This window comes from Dama dama, chromosome 31, assembly GCF_033118175.1.
Source record: "Dama dama isolate Ldn47 chromosome 31, ASM3311817v1, whole genome shotgun sequence".
In the NCBI taxonomy this organism is placed as follows: Eukaryota; Metazoa; Chordata; class Mammalia; order Artiodactyla; family Cervidae; genus Dama; species Dama dama.
In genome coordinates, this window is record NC_083711.1 from 56,124,422 (window position 1) to 56,150,447 (window position 26,026).

Genomic DNA, 26,026 nt, shown 5'->3' on the forward strand with positions numbered 1-26,026 from the left:
TTATGAGGATGTCATAAGAAAAAATGTCAAATCACTATGTTATACACCTGAAATATGTTTATTATAACTCAATAAAGCTATTTTTAAATTCCATAGTCATCTAAAGGATAATACAGAATTCTACTTACAATGGCTGCCTGGGTTAGTTTCAGGTAACCTTTTGAGAACTAGAAAAACAAGACAGAATCTTTCTTAGTAATGTTTATTTGTGCTTTTCTTACAGATCACTTAATTCAGCTAGGGACTGAGATGATTCCAGGTTTCACTTCTGTTCTATGAAGTGTCTGTGGCTTACCCCTTGTAGCAGATACTGCGAGTGCCCTGCCCATACTCCCTGGCCCCTTGAATCATTTCAGTATACTCTGGCCAGTCTCTAGTTTTCAATGTCTACATCTCTATGTTTCAGGCTTTTTTTCTGAAGCTGCGTGCATGCGTTCTCAGTCACTCAGTCGTGTCCAGCTCTTTGCAACCCCATGGACTGTAGCCCAGCAGTCTTCTCTGTCAGTGGGATTTTCCAGGCAAGAATACTGTGAGCAGGTTGCCATTTCCTAGGATCTACCCAACCCAGGGATTGCACCCACGCCTCCTGAGTCTCCTGCACTGGCAAAAATATTCTTTACCATTGTGCCTGGAACTGCAGAAAGCTATAATTCTCACAGAATTTTAGAGATCTCAAGGAATTAGTACTCTCCCTGACCTCAGAAAGCACACCGTCAATAAACCTTGGGAATTACTATATAAAAAATCCCAGTACCCTCTCTCCTTAAGTTGAATAACACTGAGGCTGAATTTTTCAATGGTTTCCTGTTGCATTAACCCTAGTCAGCCACTGTGGTAGCTAGCTTAATAACACACCTGTTGATTTAAAGCCTGCTTTCTCTTCCCTGATTCCCTTCTTCACCCCACTACCATTGTTCTCTGCGCCTCTCAAATAAACTACTTGCATTCATATCTTTGTGTTAGGGTCTGCTTCCAATTGGAACCAAAAGAGACACTTACTCTAAGGATAAATTTCTTCAGGATTCTAACCAAAAGAATGAGGTGTTTGCCAGGGACACTGTTCCTTGGTAGGTCATGCACTCCCAATTTCCCTCCCAGCTGCGCAACTTTGCTGAAAGCTTTGTCTAGCATTTCAACCTCTCAGCCATAACTGAGTACAGCAGTTGCATTAAGAAAAACAGTGGCTGCAAAATCAGTGTCTTGTGTCTGGGCCTTCCTCCTCTCTTGCATTTTGGCCCCATGGATTTTAGTGCCTTGGTAGTCCATTGCTTTCAAAAAAAAAAAAAATTGTACTTTATCCAGCTTTTTAAAGTTCTGATTGAGAGTATTGCTCTGAAACTACCTAAACTGTTTGGCAAAGGTAGAGCTTCAGTGTTATATTTTATATACCTTTTCAGATTCAAGAGATATTCTTGAGTATATGGTTGGATAGATGAGTCTGAAATTCAGATGATAGTTCTGAGCTCAAAATATAAATTTGGAAACTGTCAATGTGTAGACAGTATTTAAAAAGATGATGCTATATTACTTTATCTAGGGAATGTGTTTTGATGGAGAAAATTGAATGTTATGGAGACTGAAGTTAAGTATCTAGTTAGCCTAGGAGAAGAACAGGAAAGTAATTGTAAACTGGAAACTGAGTTAAAGTATAGATTAAATTTCCCCCATAGATAGTAGTATATCATTAAACAAAGAATGTAATTTAAGCCAAGCACTTTGGGGTACAAAGCACTGGGGAATGCACACAAAGATAAGACATAGGTCTTCCTTTATTTCATCCATATAAGTAACAAACTATGGTACATAATAACTTATATATTAACTTGGTTTCAATTAGATGACAGCATAAGATGGTTTGCCCTGGTGTTGGCATTTTTAAAGCCAGCCTTCCTGCTTACTAGAGTTTCAGGGCTGGAAAGAAGTTTTTAGCTGTTAGAGAATAGAAGGTATCAGAAGGAAGTGGGATTATGACTGTCCTCTGAAGTAGGAGTGGACATTACCAATTCTTTTGCAAAGTTGGTATTTAGTATTTTGAGGAAGTAGTTATAAAGAAGATTTGTCAAATTACTTAAAAGCAAACAAATATAAGAACAGTTTTATCTAGGTTGTGTGGATTTTTTTAAGGCCTCTTTATTCTTTAGATTTTCTATGATGAGTGTATATTATTTGTTTAATAAAAATAAATGTTGGTATTTGTTGTAACTTAAGGAAATTTTTGACCAAATTATTTTTCACAGAGAGAAGTTGCAGCCAATAGCCAGAACGGGGAGGAAGTTGTCCCTGCTTTGACCTTACGTTTCTTAATAACACGGCTAGAAGCAGCACTTAGGAACATCCAAGCTACTAATTATACTGTAAGTGTTTTCTTTTGGAAGTTTGAAATAGTGGACTTGGACAACATTTTTCAATGAGAGAACATCCAGTGTATGCTTATTTTAGGGTATAGGCCAATTTGTATTTTCCTTACTCAACTCTAGAAATACACATAAATTGATTTCTTGCATTTCTCTTGTACTTTCTCATGACCACATCTCTTTAATGAGCCTATTCTAGTTTCCTTTCCTACCATAAAATTGTTCATCTTAAATAGAGAACCTTGAACTAGTATAAATGGGCTTTCCCAGTTAGACATGAAGAGTTATGAACTTCAAAGACTACTTCTTCCTTTCCTCCTGATTAATACACCTCTCCTCTTTTTACTGATATTTCTTTCTTTAATTGAAGTATAGTTATTTTACAGTTTACAGTGTTAATTTCTGTTGTACAGCAAAATTATTTGGTTATATATACATTTTTTAAAATGTTGTTCTCCATTATGATTTATCTCAGGATGTTGAATACAGTTCCTTGTACTATACAGTAGGACCTTTTGTTTATCCTTTCTATATGTAATTCTACTGGTATTTCTGTATTTGTAAAAATTGGAATTTCTATTATCTGTGTAATTTTGTGAGATACAATTGACAAGACATACATTCGAGGTCAAATGATACTTTAGAAATAGAGAAAAATCTGAGGAAACATAAACATTGCTTCAAAAATAAGAACCAATAGAACAGGACATAAAAGGAAGAGGCAGTTCTTTGAATAATTGGGTCAGTAAAGTAAGCTAAGTTTCCATACATGTAAGAATATGGATTAGAGTTATCTTCAAGAAAGGACTACCCAGACATCAAACAAAGTAGCCTAAGACACCACTCCCATGTTATAATGGTGTACACAGAGATGGAAAAATGATCTTTTTTTTAGGACTTTCAGGACAGGTTCTAAGAGGTGATATATACTACCCTAGAGGAATTCTGCTGCTGCTGCTGCTAAGTCACTTCAGTCGTGTCCAACTCTGTGTGACCCGATAGATGGCAGCCCACCAGGCTCCCCCGTCCCTGAAATTCTCCAGGCAAGACCACTGGAGTGGGTTGCCATTTCCTTCTCCAATGCATGAAAGTGAAAAGTGAAAGTGAAGTTGCTCAGTCATGTCTGACTCTTCTCGACCCCATGGACTGCAGCCCACCAGGCTCCTCCGTCCATGGGATTTTCCAGGAAAGAGTACTGGAGTGGGGTGCCATCGCCTTCTTTGAGAGGAATTCTAGATGGGGTCAAAAGAGGGAACAAGGAAAAGGGAGTTTGCATCCACCTGTAATCCCAAGAACTTCTGGGACACTGCAGACCTGCTGTTTCTCCCAGTGACCAGGTTGCTAATCAGTTAAATAAATCATTGTAAAATCAGCATTAACAGATGCTGATTGCTTAGCCTTCTCTAGGCATTACTTCAAAGATGAGTCTTACTGCTAATGGAAAAATTTCCTCTTTTGGTGGCACTTTTGAGCAGAATCAAAATTGTCATGATCAGAGCAGTGTACAACTATATCCAGATGGCTCTCTGATCCTCAGGGTCTCCAAGGAGAGGTGAAGCACCCTTTTAGGAAGTGGCAGTCAGGTGCGGGGGTTGGGGGGGACTGCTGGGGTAACATCTCTATATCCACTTAGTCCTATCACCTGAGATGATCTCCGTTAGTGGGGGAAAGGTAGGAAGCAAAGGGCAGGGCATTTGATTAGACCATTTGCATCTTTAAGTTTCTTTATGTTCTACTTCTAGTTATAGTGTCCCCACAATTCTGCATCTCATCTTGTTCTCAGATGCTTTTTTTGTTTAGAATTGTATGAGCCAAAGAATGTATTGTATTATTTATGAAGCTAGTTTTTTTAAAGCTACAAAACAGTAGCTCACACCTGTTAATGTTTGCTATTTAACAAACACTGTTCTAAGCACTTTGTAAGGATTAGCTCATTTACTTTTCACAGGCAGCCCATCTTCTTACTCTCATTTTACAGATTAGAAATTGGGGCATGGAGATTAAATAATTTGCTTAATTAATCAAGTAGTAAGTAGTGGAGTTAAGATACAAACCCACATAGTCTTGGCTTCAGAGTCTCTGCAGAGACAGGAAGTTTAAGATGGAAGCCAATTAGATGTTTCAGGGGAGTTTATTTATAACCCTACTTGGTCCATTGACAATAAATATACATGCATATTTCCACTAAAATCAATTTGAAACTGAACTAACCCCAGCCAATTATAAATATATACTGTTGGCCATAAGAAGTGGGCTAGGTGAGAGAATATAGTTAGATCAGTATAAAAAGAAAGCATCTTGTATTCTATAGGCGCTTATCATCCTTATGTGCCTGAAAAAAAATCTTGTTTTCAGTAAAGGGGAAATCTCAGTGAAAAAAAGTCAATGTGACAAAAGATGTGGTTATACTTCAGTCACTATAAAGCTCATGAACAGAATGAGCACCATTTTTCTCCACTGATAATTTATTTTTTAATTTCAAGATAATTTTAGATGTAGAAAAATTGCAAAAACACAATATTGTACAACGCAAAAGTACAGAGAGGTGTTGCTGTGCCCTTCACGCAGTTTCCCCTGGTAGTCACATCCACGTAACAGCAGTGTGTTCTCAGAACCGGGACGCTGACACTGGTACAGTACGTGGTGTCAGGAGTCTCCAAGACCCTCACCTTCAAAAGGGCTCATGAGATTCAGTATATAGTTGTACTCACACTGAGATTTATTACAGTGACATAGTAAAGATATGCCCAGATCATAAGTGTTAACACACAGGCAGAGCCTAGAGGAATCCATCTTCGGGCATCCTTACGTATTTTCCCTTCCACGAGGGGTCACACAGTACATTCCCTCTTCCCCTCCTTCGCAACAAAAACTCAGCAATGTGTGTGTGGTATTTTTGCCCAGGAAAGTCCATTAGAGAATCACTGATGAAGATTTTTACTGAGGGACTTGCCTGGTGGTACAGTGGATAAGAATCTGCCTGCCAATGCAGGGGACATGGGTTTGATCCCTGGTCCAGGAAGATCCCACATACTGTGGAGGAACTAAGGTCTCAGCAGCTCAACTACTGAGCCTGCCCTCGGGAGGCCTCAAGCTGCAGCTGCTGAAGTCTTTGTGCCTGGATCGTGTGTTCCGAAACAAGAGAGCCCATCACAGCAAGAAGCCTGCAGAGGCCAGCACAGCACTGTAAATCAATTATCCTCCGATTAAAAAAACAAAGTGTGCCCATCACGGTGAAGAATAGCATCCCTACTTGCCGCTACTAGGGAAGGTCTTGCACAACCATGAAGACCCAGCACAGCCAAAAAGAAAGAAATAAAAAGATTTTTATTGGGGGTTGGTCATGTGGGCATCCTCTGTCTCAAATGTGACAAAGTTCCAGACTCACAGAAGAAACTTCCTGAAGTTCAGCATAAGCTGCATCTTTGGCACAAACAGTCTAAGCACAGCCAGCCACCCCTGTTGGAGAACAATGGGAACACTCTTGAAATCCAGATTTCCAGACACCAGCGAAGGGGCAGACTTGCAAGCAGGCCTTTCAAAGGATAACATTCTCAGGCCAGATATGATAAGGTTTTTATGTACAGGTGTGTATAGGTCTCTGCCATTTTGTCACAAGTGTATATGTTTGTAACCACGGCTGCAGTCATGATAAAAGAACTATATCATCCCCACGAAAATCTTTTGCTGCCCCTTTACAGTCACATACACCTTTTACCATCCTCACTCTTCCTAATCCCCAATCTATTTTCCATCTCTGATTCAGCATAGGCTGTTTTTAAATAAGGGCTTTCCAGATGGCACTAGTGGTAAAGAACCTGCCTGCCAATGCAGGAGACAAAAGACGTGCGTTTGAGCTCTGGGTCGGGAAGGTCCTCTGAAGGAGGACATGAAGGAAATATTTGTGTTTCAATTTTTCATTAAATAAGTGATAAGCTTTGTTTATACTGTTATAACAAAACCACCCATGAACAGTAAAAGACTTTGATAAGAGATCCTTGTGCTTTTTAAGCTGCATGGTAGATGCTTGGGCATTTGTCATTATCTAAAGTGTTTCTAGGGGCTTCCCTGTGGCTCAGCTGGTAGAAAACCTGCCTGTGATGCTGGAGGCATGGGTTCAGTCCCTGGGTCAGGAAGATCCCCTGGAGAGGGAGATGGCAGCTCATTCCAGCATTATTGCCTGGAGAATCCATGGACAGAGGAGCCTGGTGGGCTACAGTCCACGGGTTGCAAAAAGTTGGACAACTGAGCAACTAACATAACAACAACAGAATGTTCCTACACCTAAAATACAATGAGAAAAAGGGAGAATTAGATTTTTTTGGAAAGTTTTAGTATAATAAATACTGTTGGCATTTGCTTTTATTTTCTTTGCTCAAACTATATTGTTTTATTTTGAGATTATTAACTGTCTTTCTTCTGGGTCTAATTATTAAATACATCTAAAATGAATTCTGTAGTGATTATTAGATGATTGATAATAAAATGATAATTTAGCTCCTTTTAATAGTTATTAAATAGGCCTAGGGTATTTAATTAAGCTTTCTATACTAAGAAGTGGCATAGTCTAAATAATCAACTAAGGTACATTTTATCTTTTTAGGCACATCAGATTAATATTGGTTATTACCTGACATTACTGTTTTTGTATGGAGTAGCCCTCACTGAAAGAGGAAAGAAAGAGGTATGTAGCATGTGTTATTTTTCCATTCAAATAAATCTTTTCACATACTTTGACTTCATTTTAGTAAGTTAAAATGTTGATTTTCTAAAAAATTCTCTAAAAACTGAAACCATTCCATGACTTTTCTGTCATGTATTTAAGATATAGAGTAATTCTGCCAGAGACTATATTGTGAAACTAAAAATATTGATAAGATAAACTTAATGTAAGCGTATAGCCTTCAAATACTTACCATTTGTATAAAACAGAAAATTTTGTTTAGCTTGTTTCACTTATACATTTTAGTCCATTTTCTAGAGTAGTAGTGTGGTTTAATCTCTCTGGTTTTTATCTTACCCTCTTATGTAAAATATGAATTTGACCTCAGTTCTTCACCAAATAAAGTGAAGTGCAAAAGTAAAAATCTAGGAGTTAACTAGGTTATTCCTAAGGGTCCTTACAAATTTGACATTTTCTTTTGCTTATTTTTAATGATTTCTCAATTTCAGCCTTGATACCTCTTTTACTTTTTGTACTCGTAAATTTATACTCTCTTCTTGGTTTCATAAATAAGTCTAACTTGTTAATTAGGTGACGTAGAATTTATAAGCACCAAACTGAAAACATCTCCAGTTTAAATAATTTCCCGTAGTGCTAATTATTGTTTAGTGTGCTGTGCTGGAGGATGTTTTAAAATGAGGCCATGCAGCACTTTTTTCCCTCAGGGAGATTGGGGCCATTGTGCCTATTCTAATAATAGTAACTAAAACATTTATTAGAACTGATTCTGACCTTTACTTCTATACCTATATTGCTTATAAACAAGATGATCCTTCCCCAAAAGAGACTATATGTGTGGTCAAAAAGTCACTTATTTTCTACTTTAAAAATTAGGAAGATTGGTGCTCCGATTAGGAAAAAAAAATTAGAATTATGTTCCCATAGTCATTAGAAGAGCCCTTATTTTTGCTAGTACTATTTGTCAGTTTTAGACATAAAGATTATTATCTTAATGTTTCACTTTGAAACACTAAAGATCTTAAGTTCTTTTGTAACTGTTTTATTAAGCACTAAGTACATTTTTTTATGGGATCATATACAGAGATTCTACAAATAGAGATGTGAATAAATGACCAGATGACTGAATCAGTATTAAAGCTGCTCTATCTTCTTTAGTTTGGCGAATAATTGTTTATTGTAAAAGGAAAAAATAATTTTTACATCAGCCAAACCTAGTTTTATGTTACTACAGGATTATATAGAAGCTGAGAATAAATTTCTAGTGATGAAGATGGTGATCCAAGAAAATGAAATTTGTGAAAACTTTATGTCATTAGTTTATTTTGGCCGTGGTTTGCTTCGATGTGCTCAGAAGAGGTAAGAATTTTAATTAATGGGTAGTTCTTGCCTGTTAACTTTCAGCATTATGTAATGGACAATATACCAGGGATCGTGACATTTGTGCTCTATTGATTCTTTTCTCTGTCACTGATTCTGTAGATCATTTCATTAATGTACTTGAGAATGTTAAATATCAAATTTAACAGGCCATGGCAATAAAAGGTGGTATAGCATAGGCATTAGGAACATAGACTTTGGAGTCTGATAGGCTGGTTCAAATATACCACTTACCTGATATACGACCCTAGGAAATTTATTGTTGCTAAGCCTAATCTTTGGAACTAATAACAGTGCCCACCTCATAAGGTAATTAACATAGTGCTCAGGACACAAAACTACTATTCTTATTAAATAATTAATAATTATAGTTATTAATATTATTACCACTTGGAATGGCTGTTTAAGTTATAAATGAGCTTATAACACATTGAAAGGGTCCCAGTTCTGAGTCCAGGAGTATTAGGTGTTACATGGTTAGGTACAGAGGAATGTATATGGGCTATCTGTTCACTTCCCGTATGTATGTATGTTTAGTCACTAAGTCATATCTAACTCTTTTGGAACTGCATGGACTGTAGCCTGCCAGGCTTGTCTGTCCATGGGATTTCCCAGGCAAAAATACTACAGTGGGTTGCCATTTCCTTCTCCAGGGGATCTTCCCGACTGAGGGATTGAACATGAATCTCCTTCTTGACAGGGAGACTCTTTACCACTGAGCCAACAAGAAAGCCCTCTAATATGTATATCCTTAGCCATTTGTAGAATCAATCATTCATTTTATTTCTAAGCATTTATTATATATTAGAGACTGCTCTAGGTGTTAGGGGTAAAATGGTTTACAAAACAGTTTCTTTCCTCATGTAACTGACAGTATAGTGAAGCTTTGTAGACCTTAATCAAATAATCAGTTATTTAAATAATCAATTATGAAATGTGATAAAGAGCCATGGAGGAAAATATAATAAAGAATTAAAGTCCTTATTGGAACCTCAGTGTGTTTCTTGGGAATCAGAAGTCTCCTTGAAGAAATAATGTTTGGCTGAGATCTGAAAGATGAATTAGGAAAAATTTACTTACGCAAATCCTTATGAAGGATTACTGCTGGGCCCAACTGTTGAATCCCTAAAAGCATCACTTATTATGGTAGTTCCTTGATTCTTAGAAAGGCTGATCTTCCATCCTCTGGCGTGCTTGGTTTTTATTATCCAGAAGACGTCCTGCTTCCTGTTTATTAGCGTGATGTCCTTAATGTAGTTTGCCACTGTGATATTTCGCAGAAAGTCAGGATAATCAAAATCCCTTCAATACTGTGGAGAGAATTAACACAGCTCTGAGTCAAAGAGTCTGGACTGCTGTCCTTCCTTCAGATATGTGAACTACTGTTTCTTTTCTTTATTGAGGGGCATCGAGAATCCATTTTCCAAATCACTGACAGTAGAAAACCCAGTTGTCTGGCAGCAACATTTCCTTTCCTCCCTGGCCTGTAGAGAACAGCCCACCACCGGGCTGCTCAAAGTGTCCTCCTTACTCTGTGTTTCTTATTGCATTAATGAAATGGAATGTCCTCTGGGCCTTTCTAGGCTACCCTGTCTCGTGGTGGATTCAATGGTGTCATGTCCATTCTACCATCTTTTCCTCCCTGACCTCTCTTGAATACTCTGCCAAGAAATTTTCAACGTTTTCATCTCTATTACTATCATAGAGGCCATTGGTTGTGTCGAGGCTTCAAGTAGGCTCAGCAACATGTTAGGATTGGCTTCGCATGTCCTTGCATTCAGTAAATGCTGAATTATGGGAGAGTTGCCCCATATCAGTATACATTTCCCTACCCAGCTATATATTTGACCGTTGGTTTAGCTCTCTTAAGATCCATTCCCAGACACATTCCTGCCTCTGCATAGTAATGAAAGTAGTGAAGTCTGCAATGCTTATGGTGAACAAGCCTTTTCTTCCTCTTTTTTCACTTGGGCTTTGCTTGTACCCAATCCTAGATTTTTCAGTCTTTAGGCAATGAGCAGAGATAGGGGAGGACTTTGAGAAGGAAGAAGAGCATCATCTTTTGGGACATGTACCTCAGATGAGATACCAACATTTGCGTTGTCTCCTCGTTCCATATCAGAGTCCTAATAGTATAATAGTTCTATTGAGGCTGTGCTTTTGATTTTTGCTGCTGTTCTATCCTTGTGATTAAATACTGGGTCTTATTTTCAGCATGGTCTGCCTTTATGTTTAGAGTTGGTCAGATTTCTTTAAATGTTACCACAGAAGCCTTTTAACTTTCATGGAGAGCCCTTAGTTGATAGTAGTAGCCACTTTCTTCCACTTTGTTGTTAAATCTGGGCCTGATTTTCAGCACAGATTATCTTTATGGCTGTCAGAGCTGAGGGTCTCTTTAAATGCTGCCCTCGAGGCCTCTGTCTTTCATTGTGTCCTGAGTCAGTCATTGGCTGATCTGTGCCTGTCATTCTCTTTCTTCATGGCTTCCAGGAGAGTAAACAAAAGCCAGCCAACTCAACAACCCCTTTAATTACCATGGCCCCCATACTGTTCAAGCTTGAGCTACTACATAATCTATTACCTCCCCTTCTACCTGTATTTCATCCCAATCTACTATAGGTGAGAGTCCTAGTATTTGTATTTTTGTAGCATGCTGAACATTATTATCCTACTTACACACACACACACACACACACACACACACACACACACACAAATGGGTTGCTTGTCTAATTGGTAAGCTAGTTACAGAGTCTTGTTCAAATTAACCTTTTATAATGCTTTGCAGATATAATGGAGGACTGCTAGAGTTTCATAAAAGCTTACAAGAAATAGGAGATACAGATGATCATTGGTTTGATATAGATCCTACAGAAGATGAAGATTTACCTACAACTTTTAAAGTAAGAAATTATTTAAGAGTAACATTTAATCTGTGGCCAATCAGAATAATTTTTGATAAAGTGCAGTTTATGCTATGTCATTCTATAGCAAACATATTCTTTTATTGGGCATTCACTTTTTGTATGAGAAAACTTTGATTCCATTATCTGGTACAGAATGTGAGTATGATTCAACAAGTAGAGACAAGTGAAGTGGATGTGTTAGCATTTCCAGATAACAAGAAGATTAAAAGTTGTACTAGTTCAGTACTTCACATGGCTAGAGATAAATGTAAGTTAACTTCTTTTTTCTAATTATATTTGCCATTGTTTTGTTGTTTATTTAAATTTTAAAAGTATTAAATGGTCACTTTAGAAAACTTTAAAAATGTGAAAATGCCAAAGATAAAAGTAAAATTCATCCATATATTCCTTTAAATGGCAAAACTATTGTTAGAATTTTCATTTATGTCTTTCCATACACACATGTATAAACACTTTTTAGTAAATTGGTGTGATGTTATATACATTGATTTATAGTATAAAAAATATACTATTGTGAATTTGCCAGCAAGTAGGTTATTGTATATTGAAAGTATAATTTTTCATAGTCTATCATAACTGTGCTTTAATTTGGTTAACCAATTCCCTCGTATTGAACATTTAGTTTATCCTAAACATTCTAGTTTTTTAGTATTACGGAAAGTGATCTTTTTTTATTTCTCACATCATTGCCTTAGTGTAAATTTCTAGAGGTGGAATTGTGAAGTGTTTACACACTTGTATAAGTTATTCATGTGTGTTTCCACATTTTCTCCCAGAAAGTTTGTCCTGATTTATATTCTCACGACAGAGTATAAGAATTGCTCTTTGTCCTCACACGCTTAGCCGCTCAGTCGTGTCCGACTCTGCGACCCCACGGACTGCAGCCCGCCAGGCTCCTCTGTCCATAGGGATTCTCCAGGCAAAAATACTGGAGAGGTTGCCATGCGCTCCTCCAGGGGATCTTCCCAACCCAGGGATGGAACCCAGGTCTCCCACATTGAGGGCGGATTCTTTACCATCTGAGCCACCAGGGAAGCCCGCACTCTCTGGATATTCTTTACCTTTTGGGTAGTTTTTACCATCTAATGAGCCATATTGGTCACTTTTTATTTGTTTAATATGAAGATAGCTACATTAGGCTTCTCTTGGTTAACATTTGACTGAGGTATCTTATTACAAACTTTTACTTTAAACCTTTTTGGATCCTTATATTTTAGCTGACTTTAAAGCCAAATGCATTCCTCAAATTAAAGAGGGATGTTTCATAAAAATAAGAAGTTCAGTTTTTCTAGGAATCTTTAACAACTCAGTTTCTATGTACCTAATAATATAGCCTCAACATACTTGTGACAAAAACTGGTAGAACTAAAAGAACTAGAAGACTTCCCAGTCACAGTGCAATATTTTAATATACCTCTCTCAGTTATCAATAGTATAAGCAAGATAATCTTTGGTGTTTGGTGAGATAATCATATGTCTTATAACTTTGACTTAATATATTAAGTAGTAATTTTATGCATTTTTAAAAAAATATTGAATTTCTGTGTTTACCTGAAGCAGCCCTTATTTGGTCTTGGTTGTTTTTCTCCTATTCCTTCTCCTTTTAAAATATTTTTGTTTCTTATCCAAATTTTATTTTTGTTTTATGCCCGCTAATACATGTATACAGTTTGTCAAGTATATTAAAAGATTTTAACAGTCTGTGGTTCATCATTTCTAATTGTAGTTTCTGACTATAGGTAACTTCTTTCAACCCTCTAGGCATTTTCCTTTCATATTAACCTGTACTTTTAAAAAGCTGTACCGCTGTTTAAAAAAATTCTCCGTCTTAGGTATCATCTTTTGATTTCCTACTGTGGAAGATGAGGGTTTATTAATTTCCTTATACATCTCCTTCGCACACAGACTTCCCATTCCTCATCCTATTAATAGTTACATGTTTTTTATTAAGTTGGCTTTAGAGTTTCCCTTTATTTCTGGGGATACCCTTACCCCTCTCCTGTGTAAATCCCCTATTCTTGGATTAAGTTTTCCTCTTTCTAGGTGTACTCCCTTGTTTTGGGTGAGTAGCTTTCATCCGGCAGCTTCTTAGGAAGGGAGCTTAATGGGAGATAAATTTTTTGGGACCTTTCAAGTCTCAAAATAATTTATACTTTGTACACTTTACTTGTATCTTGCCTGGGTGTAAAATTATAGGTTGAAAATAATTTTCCTTTAATTTTAAAAATTATGTTTCTATTATCATTTAGCTTCCAATAGTAGTACTTTTGAGATATTTGATGTCATTCTGATTCTCAGTCTTTTGCTTGTAACCTGTTTTGTTTTTTTCTTTCTGGGAATTTTTAGGATATTCTATATATCCCTAGTGTTCTGAACTTATTTTTTTTTTTGCTGCTAGGACATTTTATTTTTTTGATAATTTCTTCTTCATTTTCTCTTTTCTTTTTGAGATGTTTGTTATTCAGCTGCTTGACATCCTGGACTGAATTTCTGACTTTGTTATTTCTATGCTCATTTTTATTTTTGTCTTTTCTACTTTCTAGGAGATTTTCTTAACTTCATCTTTTTGCATAGAGCTAGTATTCAGCCAGTATATACTAGTGCTATCATACTAGTTATTATAATATTTAAATACTTCCATACTACTTGGAAAATGGTTTCTGCCTCAAAAATAGTTTGGGTAACCAGCTGCATTCCAGATGCCCTGTACTCTCCTCCAACCCTCTCTCCCCATACTTCTCTAAAATTCAGTAACTAAAAGTTTAATGTCCAATAGAGCAGAGTGCATCCATGATCCTGCTCTGGCTCTAGGTGAGCATGTTCTTATCTGTTTTAATTGGTGCCTATGCCTGTCAGCCCACCAAAAGTTCTACTTCCCAGACATTGTGATTAGTTTTTAAAGGAAACTTAGAGGGCTGGCCTGTACCCTTTATCTGGCATTGACAAATTCCAGGTGAGAACCACCAGAGGCCTGCCCTATCCCATTTGCTTCTATCCTCATGTGTCTCCTGAGATGAACCTACCCTGTTGGAAGAAGATCATCCTTATAGAGATGTTGGCACCCTTGTAGAGTGGTGACCTTCATATCGTTATTATTTTCAACATGATTCTTGTTTCTATCCTTCTGTTGAATTTTTAATTTCCATGATTATTTCAGCTACCATCTACCAAGAGTTTTCTTGTTATGAATGTTCCTTTTTTAAAAAAAAATAATATCCTGTCCTTTTTTCATGCATTTGAGAGGTGAATGTTAAAAGTAGATGTTAGCTGGATCATTTAAGGCTTTATAAATAATGGGGTGTTATAATTAAATTATAGTAAAGTATCATTTATAGAATTTAGGACTCTGAATAGTTTCTGTATTTATGGTAAAGGAGGAGTTAATAGTTGCAAATTGTAATCAGTGTTTTAAAGAAAAACAAGGGACTGGGATAGAGAAAATGGAGGAAATGTAGAACACACTTATATGCCTACATGTATCCATATTTATATGTATATATGCATAAATGTGTGTGTGTGTCTATGTATAGTGCTTAGGAAAGGCCTTTCCAGGAGGTGATATTTAAGTTGGAAGCACAAGACTACTGATGGAACTAGCTCTGTAAAGAGTAGGGAATGGAATTGAGTGGGAAAAGGCCCTCAGGCCTTGAAGAGCAAGTTTGAGGAACTGCAAGTATAAAACCATGTGAATTTTATAGGGAGTGAGGCTAGAGATGAATTTGAAGAGATGGGCCAGCGATGGATAGGTATACTGGGTTCAGATGCTGCAAGTTCTGCAGAACCCTGAAGTCAGTCTTAATAAGGTAGTGGGAAGGTAGGTAGGCAGTGGGAAGCCACTGAAGAGTTTTTAAGCAAGAAACTGGCACGATCTTTTGCTTCTTTGTAGAGTGCTTTGGAGCATAGTAGGCAGCGATGAGAGAGACCAGTTAGGTAGTTGTTACAGTTAGGAATTTAGGTAAGACATAGAGTGGTACTAATGGAGAGAGAATTAAAAAAAGTTACAATATATTTTGGGAGAAGTCTCAACAGTATTGCTTATATATTGCATGTAAAGTGTGATGGAATAACTGTGTGATGGATGACTTCAAGCCTGCTGGTTGAAAGTTAAATAGATTGTGGTAGATGTGTTTGATGTAAATTCCATGAGGACTGAGTATATATTGACCTTCTAAGGATATCACTGCTGTATCCTTAACATCTAACATTTCCTAGCATTCCCAACAACCTAGTCCATAACAGGCAATCAGTAAACATTTATTGAATGAGTAAGTATCAATGACTGGGGCAGAAAATAAGAAGTAAGGAACAAGGAACAGATTTGGTGGGCAACTCAGTAGATCAGTATTGAACTATTAAGCATTAGATATGTGAAACTACAGTAGCTATATACATACTATGAGTCCTGTCCTTTTATTTCACCATCTGCACTTACTATTGGCTATCCTCATAGGATATACTGCTTTCATATGGGTAGGTCTTTGGATGTTTCTTCTTTATTTCTTGACATTTAAGAATTTCTAGCTGATTTGGTTAAAATATTTTTATTCTTCATAAAATTCTGAATGTCATTAAACAAATGTTATGAATGCTGACCTGAGGCATAAAATAGTCTATAGAGGTTTACTTTATCATGTCATATACCCTCAGTATGTGTGGGTATGTCTCTCTAAGGGGTAGTATTAAGGACTTTTAACTTAGACTTGATAATATGTTTCACAGCCTTTAGCCAGCATTTTAAAATACGGAAATTGCATTCGAAGTTGTAACTCTGAACACTGGAAACATATTTCTGGTCCTGCCCATTTTGGCTGAGCAGCCTGTTGCACCAATACAGTGGTACCACTGCCAACATGGTGTCTTGGGGGCCAGTTCTAGCAGGGACTCTCCTGGGTTTCCAACAACTTGTTGTTTCTCTGTATCTGTATCAGAGAAAGTAATTCTTGTTAGGAACCCACTGGCTGCTTTGAGTTAGAATGGAAGATAGATGTATAGCTTCGAATATAGACTTTTTTCACTTTCTCTGTAATATTTCATGTTTAGGGCCCTTCTGTGTATTGTTTACTTTGAATGAGGGAAATAGGTTCTATAACTATTTTTTAAAAAATCTTCAAAAAAGGATATGAAATGAACCTATAACAATATAAATGTGTGGCCTTTTTATTACTGATTCATAGATTTTTTATTTTTAAAATTTAGGACCTTCTTAATAATTTCATCAAGACAACTGAGAGTAATATAATGAAGCAGACCATTTGCAGTTATCTAGATTGTGAGCGATCTTGTGAAGCTGACATTTTAAAGAACACCAATTATAAGGTACTATAACTATCAATCAACTGTTTTAAAAATGTAATAGTAAAATTAAACTTAGGTGAAAATTATTATATTGTCATTCATCAAAATACTCTTTAAAAAGTACTTCATTTATTGTTTATAGACTTTTTGATAGCAGCCATTCTGACCGACGTGAGATGGTACCTCACTGTGGTTTTGATTTTCATTTCTCTGATAATGACTGGTGTTGAGCATCTTTTCATGGCTGATTCATGTCAATGTATGGCAAAACCGCTACAATATTGTAAAGTAATTAGCCTCCAATTAAAATAAATACTTTTTTTAAAAAGTACTTCATTTAATTACAGAAAAATGCAGTTGAGAAGTTGTTTGACTGTTGAAAATCTCAAAAGCTTAGCCTCCTTGTGATCAGGAATTATTTATATCCTGTGAGTCTATAAAAAATGAATTGGCGCGGAGCCCCTGTTTGAGTTTCCTAGCCATATCGCAGATTCCCGTAGGCTGTCTGTGTCACGTGTGGTAACGCAAGCTTCCGCGCTGCTCCCCATCCGTCTCCCCCCTCCTCCCCTCTCCCGCGCTCCTTAAGTCTGTCCTCTGTCTGCTTCCCCACTGCTGCCCTGTAAACAGACTCTTCAGCACCACTTTCCTAGACTCTACACGTGCGCTCCAGAACACGGCGCTCATCCCCCTCTCTCTGACTCACTCCCCTCCGCTGCGTGGCTCAGGAATCCCAGACAGGGGCTCTGTGCCCGCCCACAGGGCGCGCGGGGCTTCAAAGGGACGGGGTGTGGGTCCCTTTGGCCGACGCACGACTCACGTGGAGGTTTGACAGGAAACAGCAAAGTTCTGTAAAGCAATCATCCTTCAGTAGTAAATCTTAAAACATGAACTGGCTTTGCTAGGCCTTCTGTAATACTCACAAGTGCAGTAGCTCAGGAGCTGTTTCTCACCAATGTAGCGATCTAAGGTCTGGTGATTGATGACAGAGGAGTTTTGGGGAATAATGCTGTGGAAATGGGGCTGAAGGAAAAGAGAGATGTAAAAGTTCTGATGAAGTGGGGCAGATAGCATGTTCATCTACAAAGGTCACTCACTGAGTTTCTGATATTTTGTTGTATGCAGCATATGAAAAATATTAACTTATTCAAATTATTGCCTATTTTTTGTCTTTAATGATATAAAAATGATTTATATAGTTCTTTGATTACCAGTGATCTGTTGATAAATTTTCAATGTCATGTAAAACTCACCTAGTTATAGAATAATAAAAAGTGACTTAAGGTGATATTTTCTTTATCTATGTGGATTATTATTTCTTATCAACAGTTTTTACTCTTTTCCAGGGATTTTTTCAGTTAATGTGCAGTAAGAGCTGCTGTGTTTACTTCCATAAAATTTGTTGGAAAAAGTTCAAGAATTTAAAATATCCAGGTGAAAATGATCAGGTATTATATTTGTACTTCCTTTAAAACTTTATTAGAGCATATCCTCTTCTGCTCTTTCCTGCTTTTTTCTTCTTTCCCCTTCATTTCTTTCTGTTCACTTCCTTCCTCTTCCTTTCTTGCTCCATTTTTCTTTCCCTATTCTCTCTGATACTTTTCTCCTCACTATTTGGTCATCATTACCATTTATTAAATAGGTCTTTGTAGGAAATTCACATAAAGGACATAAAATCAAAGAATAGAATTGCTTAATAAAAAGAAAGGACAACTGTATAGTTTTAAGGGTAGAGAAGAGTGATAAATTTTATAGTCTTCAAAAATATATCTGTTATTGAGAATTCCCTGGCAGTCCAGTGGCTGGGGCTTGGTGCTTTCACTGCCAGGCCTCGGCTTCAGTCTCTGGTAAGGAGACTAAGATCCCACAAGCTGCACGGTGTGGCCAAATAAAAACACCAACAGAAGACCTTCAAAATATATTTGTGTTATTTATATTTGTCTAAAATCATGTAACTAAATTGAAATTTTTCCAGTGAAATTAAAGTAGAAATTGAAGGCCTGTGTCTATGTTAATTACTCTTTATTCTTTAATGAGGTAATGGCCATAAGTTAGGTCTATAATGTTTAATTCTAAAGTGTTTACATTGTGGAAACCACAGAAAACACTTATAAAGCAATTATATATGGAGTTGAGTGTTCTGAGTTCAGGTCCAGATTGAGCCACTTACTAGGTTTTTTTTACACTAGGCTGAAACTCATTTTTCTAAGCCATAAAGTGAGGGTAGTAATACCTACTTTATAAGGTTGTGAAGATTAACAGATAAACTTGTACATTGTAAAAATCATTATATAAGGCATAGTTATTCATTTTTTAAGCAGTATGTAAATACTTTTCACTTTCTTTGATTGTTAGGGCAATCAGTATTACTCAACTTTAGAAAGACAAGCAAAAGAAAACTAAATAAATTAACCAGAGGAAATAGCAAGATCAGGATCAGAGGACTCAAATTTTTAATCTTTCTTTTCCACTGGAATCTTCACTTATCTAATAGAAATTCATTATTTCTTTTTGCACTTATTTAATTTGTATATTTTGCTTGAAGTTGCTTTCACTGGGAGCATCAAATTCATTTTAGTTTATAATGTAACTATATAAAGATTTTGAAATATTAATAGAAATGATGAGAGAGAAAAGTGTGATCATACATTTTAAATAGGAAATCCATTGGTACAAGAAATGGACTATCTTTGAACAACTAACTCTCAAGTGTTTGTTCACATCTTTTGTTTTACTGTCTAGCAATATTTGCTTCTAAATTTATATAAATATAATCAGTTTTGCACATCAGTGGGTTTTTTCTGTTTTTATTGTTCATATTATTTTATCTATTGAAAATTTATTATTGTTTTCTATTGATAAAATTTATAGAGTTTTAGTGGAAAAAAATGTTTAAAGGAAGGATGTACGGGTGACATGGTAAGGATGCTACAATGTGAGGTACCTGGAATTGTCAAAATTTTGGTGAGTACCTTTCTCTTGTTTTTCTTGCTTTTCTTCACTGGAATGATGTTTTTGACTTGGAACAGATTTGGGAATTGTAATAATAGTAGCCTTGTCATATTCTCTTTGATGGTGACTAAGCTCTCTAACATTTTGTTGCATTGATTTCTCTAAAGTAGTATTTAAGTGGGACTTAAAAGCAAAAAAATTTTAAAAATAAAACACACACACACAGAAACTGACAAAACAGGCCATGACTATACCAGTGAGGAAAGTCTATCATGCACGGAGGATGGTAATCTAATTCTGCTACACGTATGCTTAAAGATAATTTCAGAGTTTCGGAACCCTTTATAGTCTTGGTTTTGCTATTTCATTTTAATAAAATATCTTCTTGATTTTTCAGTTTATCAGTAAGTAAACCAAAATTTTAAAAATGTGTATATATATTATATTTAGGTATGATCTTCTTTTTTAGATTTGGCATTTAAATCCTATGGTGATATAAAGTAGAACTGGTTTTTAAGATCAGCTCTACTATTTGACTAAGATTGTTTATAGCTTGTTTCTTCTATTTTATTTGTTGTATATTCACTATAGTTTCATTCTCACTGTCTTCTTTCAAACATTAAGGCTAAGAAGTAACACTAAAGAATTTTGAAAATTGAACTACTTTAGGGCTTTTTTTTCCATCACTTGCAGTTTGAAGTTGTGAGAAAGGATGAATATATAACCATTGAAAATTTAGGAGCAAGGTAAGTTTCAAATTAAATATTCTGCTTTTTTTTTTAGCATGTATGTATTTTTCAGTTGCTTCTTTCTGTGTTTTCTGTTACTTTTTGGTGCTTCATTAAATTGAAAGACACTATCAGATGTGTGAAAAACTGTATTTAATTGACATTTGTTTACCCTTCTCCACCTCTTTGTAGACACTTAAATTCTAAAAAGGAAAGGAGAAATTATGTGGATGCTTTTACCTTAAGTATGAAAAGAATCCCTTCATGAAAACCAAACATATTTTTCTTAAAGTTATTTAAATTAGGTTGTTAAAAAAACTTTCTCCTAGCTTTCAAGACTCATCCAGGCCTCCAGGCTCATCTGAGAGTTAGAATCATTCCAGATGAGAAAGCTGTATTGTCACTGTATATACTGCTTATATATTATATATAAGCAGAAATTAATTGAGCTATAAATTGTTTCTGTTGAAATTAGGAATTTCAATATAAAACTTATCCTAATCCATTGATTCTCTTTTCTTCTGTTTAAAATGTCTACCATTTTTTAATCTACCAGGGTTAGACATTAATACCTAAGGCATCAGTTTTCCCTATGAGCTAATGAAACACAAAGCTTTATCTCTGCTTTAGATCTCACTCTCAAAACTCTAGGTCTATCTACCTGAATGCCAAATGTTTCCATTTTTATTTTTCAAAAAGATCTATAGTTCAATATGCCCACAGTTAGATTCACAATATTTCTTCCCAACACTGCTGTGTAACATTTTTTAGGTCCAATTAATTCAGCTTCTTAAATATATTGTACATGCCTCCTGACTTCTACCCTTGTGCTTCTGTTAAGCTTAATAAAGTTATTTTTCATTTGGAATTCTTAAATAGCTTCTAAACTTGTCTTTCTGTCTCCAGTCTTACCTTTCTTCAGTCTGACTGTTCAACAGTCTATAGACCTGTCTTTTCAGCCATTAAAATAGCTTTTTTAAAAGAAAATTGGAAATACTTCACTTCTCTGCTTGAAAATCTTTAAGAGACTTCTGGTTGTTCCTGGTTAAGTTCAGACTTCTTAGCTTAGTTCCTTAAGACTCTCTGGACCCTGCTATACTCACTGGTGTCATCGCTTGTCATTCTTTTCCTACTATAATATATGCAGCAACTATACTCAACTTCTTTTAGTTACTAAGTGTGCCATCTGTTTTACCTCTAGGATTTGCCCAGAATATTCCACTCCTTTGGATTTGGCTGGTTAAAACTTCTAGAAAGTCCTATTTACTTTGCATTAGGTGTTTCAATCACATATTCCCTTTTTTTCTCCTGTTAAAACATTTACTAAGTTCTGTTGTACTTTCTTGGCTCTCTTCTCCATTTGACTATAGCCTCCACGAGGGCAAGAACTTTAACTTGCTTACTGGTATATTCCCGGTATGTAGCATAATGCCTGGCAAATAGCTAGTACTCAACAGTTGCATGACAGGTGTGGAGATTCTGCAATGAGTGTGTTACTTTTGTTTTGATAGGCAGTTAACTTATTTGGAACTGAACTGCAAGGTTGTTTTTCTTGGCTAGTGGTTCCAGTTTCAATTCAGATCTTTTGTCTTTAGCTGAACTGCTATGAATGAGTCTGTTCCACATGTATGGTTTAGCTTTCAGTCAGAGATGTGGCCAAAAAACCTGGGGGATCTCTTCTCTATTTCCTTTCTGGAATTCCCCCACACTCAATAGCCATGACTCCATGGCTTCAATTTTCTGGTTCCTTTAATCAGGGAGACCTTTGTTTTCCACTATGTTATAGTTGCGCCAAAGAATTGATGCTTTTGAACTGCGGTGTTGGAGAAGACTCTTGAGAGTCCCTTAGACTGCAAGGACATCCAACCAGTCCATCCTAAAGGAAATCAGTCCTGAATATTCATTTGAAAAGACCCTGATGCTGGGAAAGATTGAAGGCAGGAGGAGAAGGGGATGACAGAGGATGAGATGGTTGGATGGCATCACCGACTCAGTGGACATGAGTTTGAGTAAACTGCGGGAGTTGGTGATAGACAGGGAGGCTGGCGTGCTGCAGTCCATGGGGTTGCAAAGAGTCAGACACGACTGAGCAACTGGACTGAACTGAACGTTATTCTTACTCTCAGACTAAAAGCTCTAAGTAAAAGTGGTAAACTTAATTTCATGTAATTCTCTTCTCTTCTCCCTGAGCATACATATACTCTCTACATTTGATTTGTTTGTTTGGTTTGTTTCTTCCAAACACCTCTTTGGTGCCTCAAGAGTTGCTTTTTGTAATTTGTGTAAGTTTTATAGTTATTTTCTGTGGGAAAACCCTGGAATAATTGAACCTTATTATCAAAAGTGGAAGAGCTGTGATTTATGTCGGAGAGTGTTTTGCCTATGTTCTCCTCTAGGAGTTTTATAGTTTCTGGTCTTACATTTAGATCTTTAATCCATTTTGAGTTTATTTTTGTGTATGGTGTTAGAAAGTGTTCTAGTTTCATTCTTTTACAAGTGGTTGACCAGTTTTCCCAGCATCACTTGTTAAAGAGGTTGTCTTTTTTCCATTGTATATTCTTGCCTCCTTTGTCGAAGATAAGGTGTCCATAGGTGTGTGGATTTATCTCTGGGCTTTCTATTCTGTTCCATTGATCTATATTTCTGTCTTTGTGCCAGTACCATACTGTCTTGATGACTGTGGCTTTGTAGTAGAGCCTGAAGTCAGGCAGGTTGATTCCTCCAGTTCCATATGACCCACCTCCCAGAATATTGGAAATAAAAGCAAAAATAAACAAATGGGACCTACTTAAACTTAAAAGCTTTTGCACAACAAAGGAAACTATAAGCAAAGTGAAAAGACAGCCTTCAGAATGGGAGAAAATAATAGCAAACGAAGCAACAGACAAAGGGTTAATCTCAAAAATATACAAGCAACTCCTGCAGCTCAATTCCAGAAAAATAAATGACCCAATCAAAAAATGGGCCAAAGAACTAAACAGACATTTCTCCAAAGAAGACATACAGATGGCTAACAAACACATGAAAAGATGCTCAACATCACTCAGAGAAATGCAAATCAAAACCACATTCCACGCCAGTCAGGATGGCTGCCATCCAAAAGTCTACAAGCAATAAATGCTGGAGAGGGTGTGGAGAAAAGGGAACCCTCTTACACTATTGGTTGGAATGCAAACTAGTACAGCCACTATGGAGAACAGTGTGGAGATTCCTTAAAAAACTGGAAATAGAGCTGCCATATGACCCAGCAATCCCACTCCTGGGCATACACACCGAGGAAACCAGATCTGAAAGAGACACGTGCACCCCAATGTTCATTGCAGCACTGTTTATAATAGCCAAGACATGGAAGCAACCTAGATGCCCATCAGTAGACGAATGGATAAGGAAGCTGTGGTACATATACACCATGGAATATTACTCAGCCATTGAAAAGAATTCATTTGAATCCGTTCTAATGAGATGGATGAAACTGGAGCCCATTATACAGAGTGAAGTAAGCCAGAAAGATAAAGACCAATACAGTATACTAACCGCATATATATGGAATTTAGAAAGATGGTAACGATAACCCTATATGCAAAACAGAAAAAGAGACACAGATGTACACAACAGACTTTTGGACTCTGTGGGAGAAGGCGAGGGTGGGATGTTTTGAGAGAACAGCATCGAAACAAGTATACTATCAAGGGTGAAACAGATCACCAGCCCAGGTTGGATGCATGAGACAAGTGCTCGGGGCTGGTGCATTGGGAAGGCCCAGAGGGATGGGGTGGGGAGGGAGGTGGGAGCGGGGATCGGGATGGGGAATACATGTAAATCCATGGCTGATTCATGTCAATGTATGGCAAAAACCACTACAATATTGTAAAGTAATTAGCCTCCAACTAATAAAAATAAATGGAAAAAAAAATAAAATGCATGGGAAAAAAAGTGGAAGAGCTACCTCATAAGGTTTTATGAATGAAGAACAGAAATATTTGGTTGTTTTTTAACTTTAAAATGCTTTATTGTTATTAAAATATGCTTAACGAAAAGCCCACAAAATGTTAAGTGCAGAGTTTAAAAAAGAATTGTGAAGCATACAGTCTTGTGGCTTTACCCAAAGCACTAAATAGTTTTGTTAGCACTCCAGAAGCATTCAGTTCCCCTCTTCCTAGGTAACTGTTAACCTGACTTTCACAGTAATCATCTCTTCATTTTCTTTATTAATATAAATGCATTTCTAAACACTGAGTTTTTTTTATAGAGTTAGTCTTTTTTAAGCTATAGTTCATATACAGTAAAATTCACTTTTAAAATTCTTTAAATACAACCAGGTAACCACTACTGTGATCAATAGCTCTTCATCTTCCCTAGTCTCTATAAAATCTCTTACATAGTCATTCCTTTTCAACCTCCAAATCCTGGTAACCACTGATATGATTTCCATTCTGATTAATACTGCTTTTTTCTGACTATCCTCTAGTAGGAAGACCTTTAGCATCTGGATTTATTTTACTTAATGTAATGATTTTGAGATTCATCCTTGTTATTGCATGTATCAGTAGTTCAGTTTTTCTTTGTTGCTGAGTAGTCTTCCTTTGTATAGATGTGCCATAACTTATTTATCCATTTAACAATTGGTGACATTTGAAATGTTTCTGGTTTTTGGTTTTATAAATAAGGCTGCTATACATATTCATGTATTACTCTTTGTAGAAAGAGATGCTTTCATTTCTCTTGCGTAAATTCCTAGAAGCAGGATTGCTGAGTCATATGTTTTGTGATTAATGTTACAAGAAACTGCCAGACTGTTTTCAAAGTAGCTATACAGTTTGTTATTCTCACCAGCATTGTAAGAGAATTACAGTTTCTCTGTATTCTGTTCAGCACTTGGTATTATTAAATTTAAAAATTTCAGCCATGTTAAAAGATATGTAATGGTATCTTATTGTGGTTTTAATTTTCATTTGCCTAAATTTTCAAAACTAGTTTTCTACTTTAGACCCTTTGCTCTTTCATGATAAATTTCAGAAACACCTTATAAATTTCTCTAGACTTCTTGCTGAGGTTTTGATTGCATTGAATTTGTAGGTCAGTTTGGGGATGATTTGTATCTTAGCAATACTGAGAATGCCCATCCATGAAGATGGTGTATAATTAATTTCATTTATTTGAGTCTTCTTTGATGTCTCTCAGAAATATTTTGTAGTGTTCTGTGTACAGTCTTATATTTTGTTAGATTATCCATGTATATTTGACTTTTTATGCTACTGTAAATGATAATTATAAAACTTAAATTTCTAGTTATTTCTGTTATATAGAATTGATTTTTGTCTATTGAACTTATATCCTGTGACTTGCTACTTAATAATTCTAATATTATTTGTAGATTCCTTGAGGTTTTCTATAAATGATTATGCCCTCTGTGCATAATGACAGTTTTATTTCTGTTTTGTAACCTATTTGCTCTTTGTTTAGTTTTCTTTACACGTTGCGTGAGCTGAGTTCTCTAGTGCAGTGTTGAATGCACGTGTGGGAGCAGGCAGTCACCTTGGCCTTTCCCAGACCTTAGGGAGAAGCCATCAGTTGAGTATGCTGTGAGCTGTAGAAGTTTTACAGATGCTCCTGTTCAGGTTGAAGAGATTCATTTCTCGTGCTACCTCTGTGAAAACATTTATCATGAATGGATAAGGAACTAATGCTTTTCAGCTTGCACTGAGATGATCA

General features: G+C 36.3%; 1 protein-coding gene across 8 annotated transcripts in view; it reads left to right on the forward strand.

Annotated features, from left to right (window-relative positions):
- Nucleotides 1–26,026, forward strand: part of DZIP3 (DAZ interacting zinc finger protein 3) — a 128,633-nt gene that overhangs the window by 24,621 nt on the left and 77,986 nt on the right. For all 8 annotated transcript variants that reach the window (XR_009691540.1, XR_009691539.1, XM_061134259.1 and 5 more), the window contains 8 exons: nucleotides 2,238–2,354; nucleotides 6,958–7,038; nucleotides 8,270–8,394; nucleotides 11,204–11,318; nucleotides 16,539–16,658; nucleotides 17,981–18,082; nucleotides 19,506–19,598; nucleotides 20,280–20,332. Coding sequence is in view for 6 of the 8 variants with exons in the window: in XM_061134259.1 (XP_060990242.1) it covers nucleotides 2,238–2,354; nucleotides 6,958–7,038; nucleotides 8,270–8,394; nucleotides 11,204–11,318; nucleotides 16,539–16,658; nucleotides 17,981–18,082; nucleotides 19,506–19,598; nucleotides 20,280–20,332 (806 nt within the window). In the remaining 2 variants the exon portion in view is untranslated. The remainder of the gene's footprint in view (nucleotides 1–2,237; nucleotides 2,355–6,957; nucleotides 7,039–8,269; nucleotides 8,395–11,203; nucleotides 11,319–16,538; nucleotides 16,659–17,980; nucleotides 18,083–19,505; nucleotides 19,599–20,279; nucleotides 20,333–26,026) is intronic.